Below are 16,400 nucleotides of genomic sequence, written 5' to 3'. Positions count from 1 at the left end.
GTCTCCTCTTGGTTTTCCTTTTCTTCTCAATTTCTACATGTTGGAAGGTCCCAGAGTTTTATTTTGTTTTGTTCTGTTCTATTTTTCTCAGTCCACTTCTCTGTTTATATTTGTTTTCTGCGTGATCTCATTCAGTCTCATGGTTTTAAATATCTTTAAAATATGAGGATGATTTTCAAATTTATATATCAAGGAGTACTATCTCCCCTCTTCCCATCTCAAACTCCCTGTTCAACATCTCTCTTTAGATGACTCATGGACATTTCCAATTCAAAATGTACAAATACTCTTGATTTCCTATTCCTCCTCAATCTACTCTTACTCTGGTCTCCCTCATTTAAGTAATTGGCAGTACCAGTCACCCAATGGCTAAGGTCAAGAACTTTGGGATGATCCTTGATTACTCTCTTTTCCTTTTACCTTACACCTAATCCATCAGCAATTCCTCTTAGCTCTCCGTGCACATTGTATGTTGAACCTACTAATTCCTACTGCTACCTTCCTGGTAGAGCCACCATCATCTCTTACTTGGGTGGCTACAGGAGCTTCCAAACTCTTATCCTTGCTTTTCTTCTTGCCTGACTATAATTTGTTCTCCACAGCAGCCAGTAAGATGTGTATTCTTTTAAACATGTAAATCAGATCATATCATTCCCTCTGGTCCAAATTTCCAGTGACTTCTCTTCATTTTTAGAAGAAAATTTACATTTTATTCTGCATTATATGATCCTCACTTACCTTTCTGATCTCATTTCCGAACTTCACTGTCTCTCTGTACCCTTTGTTCTCTCTGCTCTAATCTCATTGGTTTTGCCATTCCTTATACATGTCAAACTTACCCAAGGTCCTTTATATTTGCTGTTCTCTTGGTTCTAAACATTCTTCCTCCAGAACTTTGCAAACTTTACTCCTTCATTCAGATCTCAGCTAAATGACATCTCTTCATAGAGACCTTCTCTGAATACTCTATTTAAATAGATCTTTCTCCTTCTCCATTACTCTCTATCCTTTTACACTGCTTTATTTTATTCCTATCACTTGCTACTTTGTTCACATGTTTATTATCTGTCTTTCCCATTAGAATGTCAGATCCACTTTTATCACCAGCCTCTAGAACAATTCCTATATATCCCATGTGTTCATTAAATACTTGTAGAATAAATGGCTGGGCGTATAGGGAATAATGAAGGGAAAGAGATCACCCAGTTTAAGGGATCACCTCCTTAGGAGGTGATCTGGCATTTAGGAGAAAGTAGAAGGGAACACTGAATGCCTACTCTGTTGTTCCATACTCCCATTTTAATTGGATAAACTCATTTATTTGTCTATTTACAATCTCCCCAAATACACACCAGAAAATATAATCTCTATGCCAGCAGAAATTTTTCACTCTGTATCCCTAGTGCCAGCATAGTATCTAGCATATCATAAATCCTCAATAAATGTGTGTAATAAATGAATGAACTGGGTGATAGTAGACCTGAGATATAATTTAACCTTGGCCACTAGCTTACTGAATAACTTGGGCTAGTCACTTCCTTATTCTGGGTCTTAATTTGCCCCTCTGTGTGAGGAGTTCTTTGTGCCAGAAGATCACCAATGGGATCACCCACTCTAGACAATTTTCTAACTTTTTTTTAAACTGAGATATAATTCATATGAAATAAAATTCACCCTTTTCAAGTGTAGGTCAGTGGTTTTTAGTATATTCACAAGCTTGTGCAAACATCTAATTCCAGAACAATCTTCTTCATGCTTTTTCTGCATCTATTGAGATGATCATATGGTTTTTCTCTTTCCATTTGTTAATATGGTGTATCACATTGATTGATTTGCATTTTTTGAAGAATCCTTGCCACATGCCCAATCTTGTTTCATCTGTACCCCTATCAATTGCCCCAACTCAGACATCATGTCATTTCATCCATAAATGTTTCAGTATGTACCTGTAAAAGATAAGAACACTATTTTAACCAAAATCTCAATACCATCGTCATACATAAAAGAAAAGAACACTAAACAACATAGTAATTCCTTAAGATCACTGTCTAGTCAGTATTCAGATTCTCCTATTTTTACATTTTTTTTGAAAAAAACCAGGATCCAAATAAGACGCATATATTACAACTGGTTGACATATCTCTCAGGTCTCATTTAGCTGACCAGAACCTCTGTTCTTAACCACTACACTCTGATCTAGGTTTTCTATTACCAAGGAAGGTGATAATTTCCTTAGAGCAGGAGTTCTCAATCGGGGGTTCATTAACAGCTTCAGGGGGTTCCATGAATCTCTTAAAATTAGTTTTCAAAATTTTACATGTATTTGTGTAGGTTAATTTTTCTAGGGAGAATATCCTTGGCTCTCATTAGCGACTCAAAGCTTTAATTAAGAAACAGGGCAACTGAAAAGCATATACTATTGTCACAGGAAATTGTAAACCACAAAAGCTAAGGGAAAGCCATAAAGTGGTGAGTTGAGGATGTCTTTATGAGGATGGAGAAAGAAGTTAAATTCTGTTAAGTGTATTACCTTGAAATTTAAGAGATCTTTATAAATTACTTTTGAGAGAAATAGAAATAGGGATTAAATGGTACCTTATTTAAAAGTAATATAATGTACAATTGATTGGGGTCTCTTAAGTCCCTTTTTAACATATCCCTTTAAATAAAGTATCTTGGCATATTGTGGTTTTGCTGAATTGTGGTCATGAAAATAATACTCAGATCTTAAACTGAATTCCCTGTTTTATGAGACTTGTGACTTCACATGAACTGGAATGGGTAGAGACTGATTTTGTGGGATATCATTGATTTGTTCCATGACAATAGCTCCTTTGAATATGTGTATAACTTTGCAATATTATATATACAAAGGTTATCATTAATGTTTCCTCTTTGCACCATCTTTTCCTAGATGAAATCCAACACAGAACACCGAATGGTACTATCATCAGCAGTATAGAACCAACCAAGATGCCACAACACCCCAAAATGCCTATGCAGAGAAGTGGGGAAGCAGATCATGGGAGGAAATCCCCAAGCAGGCCTGTTTCAGATGGCAAGTTGGAGTCCTGCCTCGAGGTGGATGTGGGGAAGTTGGTATCTAGGCTGCAGGATGGAGGGACCAAGGCCATACCAAAGGCCACCAATGGACCTGTGCCAGGTCATGGGCCCACTAAGACCTCCTCTTTCCATGTAAAGAGACCAGCTCCTCGGCCCCTGGCTCACCACAAGGAAGGTAAGTGCTTGGGAATCCCACAGGGAAGAGAAATTACCTCAACTATTTTTTTTTATATTTCCCTAGAAATTGTTCACTTTAATAATTTCATTAAAATAACATAGAATTATGCATAGGATCTTACCAATTAAAAATATTCTCCATTGAATGGATTTTATAATCTCTTACTTAGGTTTCTTTTTTTTTTTTTTTTTATCCCACCACCACCCCGCCACTCGCTTTCCCCCCTTGGTGTCCATACGTTTGTTCTCTACATCTGTGTCTCAACTTCTGCCTTGCAAACTGGATCATCTGTACCATTTTTCTAGATTCCACATATATGCGTTAATGTACGATATTTGTTTTTCTCTTTCTGACTTACTTCACTCTGTATGACACTCTCTAGGTCCATCCACGTCTCTACAAATGACCCAATTTCATCCCTATTTATGGCTGAGTAATATTCCATTGTATATATGGACCAAATCTTCTTTATCTATTCGTCAGTCAGTAGGCATTTAGGTTGCTTCCATGACCTGGCTATTGTAAACAGTGATGCAATGAACATTGGGGTGCATGTGTATTTCTGAATTATGGTTTTCTCTGGGTATATGCCCAGTAGTGGGATTGCTGGGTCATATGGTAGTTCTACTTTTAGTTTTTAAACAAACCTCCATACTGTTCTCCATAGTGGCTGTACCAATTTACTTTCCCACCAACAGTGCAAGAGGGTTCCCTTTTCTCCACACCCTCTCCAGCATTTGTTGTTTGTAGATTTTTTGATGATGCCCATTCTAACCAGTGAGACGTGATGCCTCATTGTAGTTTTGATTTGCATTTCTCTAATAATTAGTGATGTTGAGCAGCTTTTCATGTGCCTCTTGGTCATCTGTATGTCTTCTTTGGAGAAATGTCTATTTAGGTCTTCTGCCTGTTTTTTGATTGGGTTGTTTTTTTTTTAATACTGAGCTGCAGGAGCTGTTTACATGTTTTGGAGATTAATCCTTTGTTTGTTGATTCATTTGCAAATATTTTCTTCCATTCTGAGGATTGTCTTTTCGTCTTGTTTATGGCTTCCTTTGCTGTGCAAAAGCTTTTAAGTTTCATTAGGTCCCATTTCTTTATTTTTGCTTTTATGTCCATTACTCTAGGAGGTGGGTCAAAAAAGAAATTGCTGTGATGTATGTCAAAGAGTTCTTTACATAGTTCTTCCTATGTTTTCCTCTAAGAGTCTTACAGTGTCCAGTTTTACATTAAGGTATTTAATCCATTTTATTTTTCTGTATGGTGTTAGGGAGTTTTCTAATTCATTCTTTTACATTTAGCTGTCCAGTTTTCCCAGTACCACTTTACTGAAGAGACTACCTTTTCTCCATTGTATATCCTTGCCTCTTTTGTCATAGATTAGTTGACTATAAGTGCATGGGTTTATCTCTGGGCTTTCTATCCTGTTCCTTTTATCTATATTTCTGCTTTCGTGCCAATACCATATTGTCTTGATTACCGTAGCTTTGTAGTATAGTCTGAGGTCAGTCTCATTCCTCCAGCTCCATTTTTTTCCCCTAAATATTGCTTTGGTTATTCGGGGTTTTTTGTGTCTCCATACAAATTTTAAAAATTTTTGTTCTAGTTCTGTAAAAAATACCATTGGTAGTTTGATAGGGATTGCATTGAATCTGTAGATTGCTTTGTGTAGTATAGTCACTTTCATAATATTGATTCTTCCAATCCAAGAACATGGTATATCTCTCCATCTGTTTGTGTCATCTTTGATTCCTTTCATCAATGTCTTATAGTTTTCTGAGTACAGGTCTTTTACCTCCTTAGGCAAGTTTATTCCTAAGTATTTTATTATTTTTGTTGCAATGGTGAATGGGAGTGTTTCCTTAATTTCTCTCTCTGATGTTTCATTATTAGTGTATAGGAATGCAAGAGATTTCTTTCCCTTAATTTTGTATCCTGCAACTTTACCAAATTTACTGATGAGCTCTAGTAGTTTTCTGGTGGCATCTTTAGATTATCTATGTATATTACCATGTCATCTGCAAACAGTGACAGTTTTACTTCTTCTTTTCCAATTTGTATTCCTTTTATTTCTTTTTCTTCTCTGATTGCCATGGCTATGACTTCCAAAGCTATGTTGAATAATAGTGGCAAGAGTAAACATCCTTGTATTGTTCCTGACCTTAGCAGAAATGCTTTCAGTTTTTCACCATTGAGAATGGTGTTTGCTGTGGGTTTGTTGTACGTGGCTTTATTATGCTGAGGTAGGTTCCCTCTATGCCCACTCTCTGGTGAGTATTTTATCATAAATAGGTGTTGAATATTGTCAAAAGTTCTTTCAGTATCTATTGAAGTGATCATATGGTTTTTATTCTTCAATTTAGTAATGTGGTGTTTCACATTGATTTATTTGCATATATTGAAGAATCCTTGCATCCCTGGGATAAATCCCACTTGATCATGGTGTATGATCCTTTTAATGTGTTACTGGATTCTGTTTACTAGTATTTTGTGAAGCATTTTGGCATCTATCTTCATCAGTAATATAGGTCTGTAATTTTCTTTTTTTGTAGCATCTTTGGTTTTGGTATCAGGGTGATGGTGGCCTCGTAGAATGAGTTTGGGTGTGTTCCTTCCTCTGCAAATTTTTGGAAGAATTTGAAAAGGATGTGTATTAGCTCTTCTCTAAATGTTTGATAGAATTCACCTGTGAAGCCATCTGGTCCTTAACTTTTGTGTGTTGGAAGATTTTAAATCACAGTTTCAATTTCATTACTTGTGTTTTATCTGTTCATAGTTTCTATTTATTCTTGGTTCAGACTTGGAAGGTTATGCTTTCTAAGAATTGGTCCATTTCTTCCAGGTTGTCCATTTTATTGGCATACAGTTGCTTGTAGTAGTCTCTCTTATGATGCTTTGTATTTCTATGGTGTCCGTTCTAACTTCTCCTGTTTCATTTCTAAGTTTATTGATTTGAGTCCTCTCCCTCTTTTTCTTGATGAGTCTGGCTAAAGGTTAATCAATTTCGTTTATCTTCTCAAAGAACCAGCTTTTAGTTTTATTGATCTTTGTTATTGTTTTCTTTGTTTCTATTTCATATATTTCTGCTCTGATATTTATCATTTCTTTCCTTCTACTATCTTTGGTTCTTTTTTGTTCTTCTTGCTCTAGTTACTTTAGGTGTAAGGTTAGATTGTTTATTTGAGAGTTTTCTTGTTTCTTGAGGTAGGATTGTATTGCTATAAACTTCCCTCTTAGAACTGCTTTTGCTGCATCCGTATGTTTTGGATCATCGTGTTTTTATTGTCATTTGTCTCTAGGTATTTTTTGATTTCCTCTTTGATTTCTCCAGTGATCTCTTGGATATTTAGTAATGTATTGTTTAGCTTCCATGTGTGTGGGGTTTTTTTACGTCTTTTCCCCCTGTAATTTATTTCTAATCTCATAGCCTTGTGGTCGGAAAAGATGCTTGATAAGATTTCAATTTTCTTAAATTTACCAAGGCTTGATTTGTGACCAAAGATGTGATCTATCCTGGAGAATGTTCCATGTGCACTTGAGAAGAAAGTGTAATCTGCTGTTTTCAGATGGAATGTCCTATAAATATCAGTTATATCTATCTGGTCTATTTTGCCATTTAAAGCTTGTGTTTCCTTATTAATTTTCTGTCTGGTTGATCTGTCCATTGGTGTAAGTGAGGTGTTAAATTCCCCCACTAGTATTGTGTTACTGTTGATTTCCTCTTTTATAGCTGTTAGCATTTGCCTTATGTATTGACGTCCTGCTATATTGGGTGTGTATATATTTATAATTGTTATCTCTTCTTCTTGGACTGATCCCCTGATCATTATGTAGTGTCCTTCCATGTCTCTTGTAACATTCTTTATTTTAGTCTATTTTTTTCTGATATGAGTATTGGTACTCCAGCTTTCTTTTGATTTCCATTTTCATGGAATATCTTTTTCCATCCCCTCACTTTCAGTCTGTATGTGTCCCTAGGTCTGATGTGGGTCTCTTGTAGACAGCATATATATGGGTCTTGTTTTTGTATCCATTCAGTGAGCCTGTGTCTTTTGGTTGGAGCATTTAATCCATTCATATTTAAGGTAATTATTGATATGTATGTTCCTGTGACCATTTTCTTAATTGTTTTGTGTTTGTTTTTGTAGGTTCTTTTCTTCTCTTGTGTTTCCCACTTAGAGAAGTTCCTTTAGCATTTGTTGTAGAGCTGGTTTGGTATGCTAAATTCTCTTAGCTTTTGCTTTTCTTTAAAGCTTTTGATTTCTCTTTCAAATCTGAATGGGATCCTTGCCAGGTAGAATATTCTTGATTGTAGGTTCTCCCCTTTCATCACTTTAAGTATATCATGCCACTTACTTCTGGCTTGTAGAGTTTCTGTTAAGAAATCAGCTGTTAACCTTATGCAAGTTCCCTTGCATGTTATTTGTCATTTTTCCCTTGTTGCTTTTAATAATTTTTCTTTGTCTTTATTTTTTGTCAATTTGATTACTGTGTGTCTTGGGGTGTTTCTCCTTGGGTTTATCCTGTATGGGACTCTCTGCACTTCCTGGACTTGGGTAACTATTTCTTTTCCCATGTTAGGGAAGTTTTCAACTATAATCTCTTCAAATATTTTCTTGGTTCCTTTCACTACTTCTTCTCCTTCTGGCACCCCTGTAATGCAAATGTTGTTGTGTTTACGGTTGTACCAGAGGTCTCTTAAGTTGTCTTCATTTCTTTTCATTCTTTTTTCTTTATTATGTTTTCTATGTATAAAATAATATCATCTGCAAATAGTGACAGTTTTACTTCTTCCTTTCAATATAGATGCATTTTATTTCTTCTTATTGCCTAATTGCTCTGGCTAGGACTTCCAATTCTATGTTTAATAAGAGTGGTGAGAGTGGGCACCCTTGTCTTGTTCCTGATCTTAGAGGGATAGCTTTCAGTTTTTCACCATTGAGTATGATGTTGCCTGTGAATTTGTAATATATGGCCTTTATTATGTTGAGGTACTTCCTTCTATACCCATTTTATTGAGAATTTTTATCATATGTGGATATTGAATCTTGTCAAATGCTTTTTCTACATCTATTGAGATGATACATTTTTTAGTTTTCATTTTGTTAATGTGTGGTGCATACGTTGATTGATTTGTACATATTGAACCATCCTTGCATCCCTGGAGTAAATCTCACTTGATCACAATGTATGATCCTTTTAATGTATTGTATTGGATGTGCTAATATTTTGTTGAGGATTTTTTCATCCATGTTCATCAGAGATATTGGCCTGTAACTCTGTGTGTGTGTGTGTGTGTGTGTGTGTGTGTGTGTGTGTGTGTGTGTGTTGTCCTTGTCTGGTTTTGGTATCAGGGTAATGTTGGCCTTGTGAAATCAGTTAGGAAGTTTTTCCTCCTCTTTAAGTTTTTAGAAAAGTTTGAGAAGGATAGGTATTAAATCTTCTTTGAATGTTTGGTAGAATTCACCTGCAAAGCCGTATCGTCCTGGACTTTTGTTTGGTAGAGGTTTTTGTTTACTGTTTTAACTTCTTTGTTAGTGATCGGTCTATTCAGATTTTCTTTCTTCATGACTTAGTCTTGGAAGGTTGGGATTCAAGAATTTGTCCATTTCTTCTAGGTTGGCTGATTTGTTGGCATATAGCTATTCATAACTTTTTTTATATAATTATTTGTATTTCTGTGGTATCTGTTATTATGTCTGTTCTTTCATTTCTGATTTTACTTATCAGAGACTTTTCTCTTTTTTCTTAGTGTCTAGCTAAATGTTTGTTAATTTTGTTTATCTTTTCAAAGAAACAGCTCTTAGCTTCATTGATCTTTTGTATTGTCTTTTTGGTCTCTATTTCATTTATTTCCACTCTGATCTTTATTATTTCCTTTCTTGTACTGACTTTGAGCTTCATTTTTTTCCTTTTTTTTCTAGTTCATTTAGGTGTAAGGTTAGATTGTTTCTTTCAGATTTGTTTCTTGTTTCTTGAGGTAGGCCTGTGTTGCTATAAACTTCCCTCTTAGTACCACTTTTGTTGCATTCCATAAATTTAAGTATGTCATATTTTCATTTTCATTTGTCTTCAGGTAATTTTCAATTTCTCCTTTGATTTCTTTGTTGTCCCAATAGTTTTTCAGTAGTATGTTGTTCATTCTCCACGTATTTGTAATTCTTGTAGATTCTTGTAGTTGATTACTAGTTTCATTCCATTGTGATTGGAAAAGTTGCCTGATATTATTTCAATCTTCTTAAATTTATTGAGACTTGTTTTGTGTCCCAACATATGGTCTATCCTTGAGAATGTTCCATGTGCACTTGAGGAGAATATGTATTTTGCTACTTTTGGGTGGAATGCTCTATACAAATCTATCAAATCCATCTGGTCTAATGTTTCATTTAAGACTGCTATTTCCTTGTTGACTTTCTGTATGGATGATCTATCCATTGATGTAAGTTGAGTGTTAAAGTCCCCTACTATTATTGTGTTGCTATCAATTTCTTCCTTTAAGTCTGTTAATAATTGCCTTATATATTTTGGTGCTTCTACATTAGGTGCATTATATTTACCATTTATTAAGTATCTGCTATGTTCCTGGCACTGTACTAGGTACTAGCATAATATTTCTTATCCTCACAAACTTATTGTGAAGAATATATTTTTTTTCTACTAGAAAACTGAGGCTCCCAAAGGTGTTAATTGCCAAAGGTTCATAGTGAGTAACTGGCAGATCTGGGATCTAAGTCATAGCAAGTCTGGCAGGCATCAAAGTCTGTGTTCTTTCCAGTAAGGCAGAACTATCACTTTACCTTCCTATAAGAAGCTTTGAACCTGTGAACTATTGTTTTCTCATTCTTACTTTCCAGTATAGTAGAAATAGGGACAAGAGGGCACAACTGCAGCAAAACTATGGGCTTTTTAAGTTACAAATTACAAATTCAAAATGTGGCTGACTTCTGCAAATTTAATTGGCTACTAGATGGGGAGACTCATGTTGGGAGGTTGTGACTAATCTAGAGGGGACTAGGGGGAATATAATTCTATGAAAAAAGAGACTTTGATATCACAAAGGCTTAGATCCACATCCTGACTCTTTTATTTTCTAGCTAGATAGCCTTTTAAAAATGTGCCTTATGTTTTATATCATGTCCTGTTCCAAAAAATATTTAAGGCATTTCACAATATAGAAAAATATAAGAACTTAAAAAATAGTAAGAATAATTGCTGTGTAACTGGCCCCTTTCTAGGTGTTGAAGACATAAGGGTGAATAAGACATACAGGGTCCCTACTGTCTTTAAGCTTTTATAAGGACTTAGCAAACCTAAGCCTTAATTTGTTGAAAAAAAGTCAAAAGAAAAATATGACATGACACGAAAATTATATGAAATTCAATTTTCCATGTCCGTAAACAGAAACATGCTCCTTCTTTTACATATTGTCTGGAGCTGCTTTCATGATGTGGGTTGTTGCATGTAACAACCTCAATATGGGTTGATGGCATTGTCTCAGAGCACAATTCAGTAAAAGCTATTCTATGGGGCTCTGATAAGATTTCTACTAAGTAACTGACTATGAATTCTCTAGCTTGACACTGATGCATCTGTATGATTACAGTTAAGTTATTTAACCTCTTTGTACCTTGGTTTCCTTATCTGTAAATGGGAGAAACAGTTCATCCCTCAGAATTATTGCTAAGGTTAAAAGGAATAACAAATAAAGTATCTGCTATATAATCAATATGCAGAATATGTTATTAATTCCTTCCCCTTTTCCTCCTCTTCATAAGATTTGCCTCTTCTCGGAAGTAACAAGTTAAGCCAGACTTCTATGTACACAACTGCTTCAATTTATAAGTCATATGTTGACCTTCACATCAATCTGGTGGATAACTGGATAACTCAACTTATATTCATCACAGTAAAGTTTGTCTTGCCTGTCGCCAAGCCTTGGGGTCAGTCAGATCTTATCAGCTCAGCCCACACAGTAACTTAGCCCTCCCTATCAGTTCCGCTTTCACCATCTTCTGCTGCAAAGTTAAATCCCAACGACATTCCACTCTTCCCCTTCCTCCTTAGTCCTGCCTCAGGCTGCTGACGGCAGCTGCTCTGATCTAAGGGTTTCAGCTAATGCGAGTACTCATTTGACTGTCCAGTATCAGCCAGACTATCTAAATCTGGGCCACAGCACTCCCTGGCTTTGCTTTCTGCCTTAAATCAGTTAGCAACAGGCCAGTGTGATGCAGGTTTTCTCAAAGACCCATGCCTCCAGCCTTGGCTACAGGAAGTAGAACTGAGGTAGTACTCCTGCCCTTGGTGAAGAATTAGCCAAACCTCTGGTGTAGTTGCCTCTTGGAACTTTCCCTACTCCCACCTCCTCACATCTTATTCCCTCCCTTCCTCCCCATTTTGGCTGTCACTCCAGTGACAGATATTGGGCATCAGAACAAATATCAACTAAACAAAAACTGCAAACAACTCTGACCCCAAGCTATAACTAATAGTTGTTAGCCACAGGTTCTAGCCCACTGCCTGAAATGGCAATGTCAGAGGGAGAGAGCTGTCACCTTAGCTGACCCACTCTGCATCTTGTTGTTGTCACTTCAATTCAGCTCCTTCTTCAGAGCTTTGCCTGCCATCCTGAGGGTCAATGCATAGGTCTCTTTGCTTTAGTGATACAACTGTGCCACTGTCCTATCCACCATCTTCACTCCTTGCATTGATCCAACATTTGAATAGACTGGATGTGCTCCACATATTTTCTTAGTAATTAAAGATAGCAAAAACAAGGTGCATGTTAAATTGCTTTGTTCCATGACACTCAACTTGATAATGTAACCAATATTGTTTGCTGATGTAATTTTGTCAAGGGTCCTTTTCTGTTCCACACATGGAACTGGACACGTCTCTTCATCTATTGCATCTAATCATTCTGATAGGCCTTTGAGATAGGTTTTTTTTTTTTTTTATGTCATGTAAATTTTTTTTTTAATATTCATTTATTTTTAATGACTTATTAGAACAAATACCTATAGATATCATTATATATATGATATATAAATTAATTATACAATATATCATGTATTAATTATTAAAACATACTCTGGTAAATATTATATATTCAATATGAAACAGGAGGAAAGGGGGCAGGGCACAACCTTTAAAAGAATTACATAGCCCGAGGACACAACATAAACTGATTAGAACAAAATAGGTCCAAGATGGCGGACAAGTCTACTTCCACTAGACCTTGAGCCTCAGTATACACTCATTGTAACACATCAGCAAGCTAAGCGACACACCCACAGGTGCCACGACAGTTCCAAGGATGACCATAAAGGTCAAAAAGTGGGTGGTGGCTCAATTCCTAGAAATCCCCACCCCTTCCCCAAAATAGCTGGAATACTCCTCCCACTCATCAGCGTATGAAATTACTCACCCCTATAAAACTAACAACCCCATACCCTGGTGCTGCCCTCGCCTGCTTTTTTTTTTTTTTTTTTTTTTTTATTTATTTTTTTTATAGGTATACCTGGATTTAATTCTCACTTCTACCGCTTGGTAGCTGGATAGCCTTAGGCAAGTTTCATACCTCCCTGAAATTCACTTAATTCAGTCTGTAAAATGGCATAATAACTTATTATAGCATCCTTTTAGGAATTTTAAATCAGTTCTTGAAATAAAAGTACACAATATATAGACAAGTATGGATTCCTCAATAGATGTTTGACCTTTCATTTCTCCAGTATCCCACCCGCATCAAATAAAGAAAAATACTTTTTAAAATTTACGAATATTTCATTGTTGTAAAGTTAAAGCCATAAAAATAATCAAATGGCCTACTATCATACCGTTAGAAGAAAAAAAAAAAGGTGTTCATGAGAGTTCCATATTAGAATACAAGTTTTCCTTAGGCACCTGTTTATGTATGCTATTCTGCTCTTTACAATAAATAATTAAATTTAAAAGACTTAATTCCTCACTTTTAAGACCTTATTAGTTTACAAATTACATATTGACCTATGCTAAATTTTATACCGACCCATGCTAATGAATTCAGTACAGAAAACAAAAAACACTGCACTCAAGCAAACTACATATATATATATATATATATATATATATATAACTTATATGAGAATTGCTACTCCAGCTTTCTTTTGGTTTCCATTTGCATGAAATACCTTTTTCCATCCCCTTACTTTCAGTCTGTATGTGTCTCTAGGTCTGAAGTGGGTCTCTTGTAGACAGCAAATATATGGGTCTTGTTTTTGTATCCATTCAGCCAATCTGTGTCTTTTGGTGGGAGCATTTAGTCCATTTACATTTAAGGTAATTATCGATATGTGTGTTCCCATTCCCATTTTCTTAATTGTTTGGGGTTTGTTATTGTAGGTCTTTTCCTTCTTTTGTGTTTCTTGCCTAGAGAAGTTCCTTTAGCAGTTGTTGTAGAGCTGGTTTGGTGGTGCTGAACTCTCTCAGCTTTTGCTTGTCTGTAAAGGTTTTAATTTCTCCATCAAATCTGAATGAGATCCTTGCTGGGTAGAGTAATCTTGGTTGCAGGTTTTTCTCCTTCAACACTTTCAATATGTCCTGCCACTCCCTTCTGGCTTGCAGAGTTTCTGCTGAAAGATCAGCTGTTAACCTTATGGGGATTCCCTTGTGTGTTATTTGTTGTTTTTCCCTTGCTGCTTTTAATATGTTTTCTTTGTATTTAACTTTTGACAGTTTGATTAATATGTGTCTTGGCGTATTTCTCCTTGGATTTATCCTGTATGGGACTCTCTGTGCTTCCTGGACTTGATTAACTATTTCCTTTCCCATATTAGGGAAATTTTCAACTATAATCTCTTCAAATATTTTCTCAGTCCCTTTCTTTTTCTCTTCTTCTTCTGGAACCCCTATAATTCGAATGTTGGTGCGTTTAATGTTGTCCCAGAGGTCTCTGAGACTGTCCTCAGTTCTTTTCATTCTTTTTTCTTTATTCTGCTCTGCAGTAGTTATTTCCACTATTTTATCTTCCAGGTCACTTATCCGTTCTTCTGCCTCAGTTATTCTGCTATTGATCCCATCTAGAGTACTTTTAATTTCATTTATTGTGTTGTTCATCGTTGCCTGTTTCATCTTTAGTTCTTCTAGGTCCTTGTTAACTGATTCTTGCATTTTGTCCATTCTATTGTCCATTCTATCTCCAAGATTTCGGATCAACCTTACTATCATTATTCTGAATTCTTTTTCCGGTAGACTGCCTATTTCCTCTTCATTTGTTAGGTCTGGTGGGTTTTTATCTTGCTCCTTCATCTGCTGTGTGTTTTTCTGTCTTTTCATTTTGCTTATCTTACTGTGTTTGTGGTCTCCTTTTTTGCAGGCTGAAGGTTCGTAGTTCCTGTTGTTTTTTGTGTCTGTCCCCAGTGGCTAAGGTTGGTTCAGTGGGTTGTGTCGGCTTCCTGGTGGAGGGTACTAGTGCCTGTGTTCTGGTGGATGAGGCTGGATCTTGTCTTTCTGGTGGGCAGGTCCACGTCTGGTGGTGTGTTTTGGGGTGTCTGTAGACTTATTATGATTTTGGGCAGCCTCTCTGCTAATGGGTGGGGTTGTGTTCCTGTCTTGCTAGTTGTTTGGCATAGGATGTCCAGCACTGTAGCTTGCTGGTCGTTGAGTGAAGCTGGGTGCTGGCGTTGAGATGGAGATCTCTCGGAGATTTTTGCTGTTTGATATTATGTGCAGCTGGGAGGCCTCTTGTGGACCAGTGTCCTGAAGTTGGCTCTCCCACCTCAGAGGCACAGCACTGAGTCCTGGCTGCAGCACCAAGAGCCTTTCATCCACAGGGCTCCTTAATTTGGGATGATTCGTTGACTATTCAGGTATTCCACAGATGCAGGGTATATCAAGTTGATTGTGGAGCTTTAATCCGCTGCTTCTGAGGCTGCTGGGAGAGATTTCCCTTTCTCTTCTTTGTTCTTACAGCTCCCAGGGGCTCAGCTTTGGATTTGGCCCCGCCTGTGCGTGTAGGTCGCCGGAGGGCGTCTGTTCTTTGCTCAGACAGGACGGGGTTAAAGGAGCCGCTGATTCGGAGGCTCTGGCTCACTCAGGCCGGGGGGTAGGGAGGGTCACGGAGTGTGGGGTGGGCCTGCAGCGGCAGAGGCCGGCGTGACGTTGCAGCCTGAGGCGCGCCGTGCGAGTTCCCGGGCGAGTTGTCCCTGGATCCTGGGACCCTGGCAGTGGCGGGCTGCACAGGCTCCCCGGAAGGGCGTGTGGCTAGTGACCTGTGTTCGCACACAGGCCTCCTGGTGGCGGCAGCAGCGGCCTTAGCGTCTCATGTCTGTCTCTGGGCTCCGCACTTTTAGCCGCGGCTCGCGCCCGTCCCTGGAGCTCTCTCAAGCAGCGTTCTTAATCCCCTCTCCTCGTGCACCAGGAAACAAAGAGGGACGTAAAAGTCTCTTGCCTCTTCGGCAGGTCCAGACTTTTCCCCGGACTCTCTCCCGGCTAGCCGCGGTGCACTAACGCCCTGCAGGCTGTGTTCACGCCGCCAACCTCAGTCCTCTCCCGGCGCTCCGACAAAAGCCGGAGCCTCAGCTCCCAGTCCCGCCCGCCCCGGCGGGCGAGCAGAAAAGCCTCTCGGCTGGTGAGTTCCGGTCGGCCCGATCCTCTGCGCTGGAATCTGTCCGCTTTGCCCTCCGCACCCCTGTTGCTGTGCTCTCCTCCGCGGCTCCCAAGCTCCCCCACTCCGCCTCCCGAAGTCTCCACCCGCGAAGGGGCTTCCTAGTGTGTGGACACTTTTCCTCCTTCACAGCTCTCTCCCGCTGGTGCAGGACCCGTCCCTATCCTTTTGTCTCTGTTTAGTTTTTTCTTTTGCCCTAACCAGGTACGTGGGGGGTTCCTTGCCTTTTGGGAGGTCTGAGGTCTTCTGCCAGCGTTCAGTAGGTGCTCCGTAGGAGTTGTTCCACGCGTAGATGTATTTCTGGTGTATCTGTCTGAGATAGGTTTTATTTTCCCAATTTCACAGATGGAGAAACTGAGGCTCAGAGAAGTGAAACAGCTTGCCCAGAGTCACCCACATTGTAAGATGTGGAGATGGGGATTGAACCTTGGCTCCCTGGGTATCACATTCTTATTTCTTAAGTGGCTCCAGCTACCTTCCCCTTTCTGTTTTCTAAGAAGCATTCACTTTTGGAGG

General features: G+C 38.2%; 1 protein-coding gene across 6 annotated transcripts in view; it reads left to right on the top strand.

Annotated features, from left to right (window-relative positions):
* OPHN1 (oligophrenin 1) overlaps positions 1-16,400 on the top strand; it is a 603,167-nt gene that overhangs the window by 565,498 nt on the left and 21,269 nt on the right. For all 6 annotated transcript variants that reach the window (XM_033439137.2, XM_033439136.2, XM_033439135.2 and 3 more), the window contains one exon: positions 2,915-3,238. In XM_033439137.2, coding sequence (XP_033295028.1) covers positions 2,915-3,238 — 324 coding nt within the window. The remainder of the gene's footprint in view (positions 1-2,914; positions 3,239-16,400) is intronic.

The sequence above is a fragment of the Orcinus orca genome, chromosome X (assembly GCF_937001465.1).
Source record: "Orcinus orca chromosome X, mOrcOrc1.1, whole genome shotgun sequence".
Lineage (NCBI taxonomy): Eukaryota > Metazoa > Chordata > Mammalia > Artiodactyla > Delphinidae > Orcinus > Orcinus orca.
This window is presented reverse-complemented; position numbering and strand designations above follow the sequence as displayed.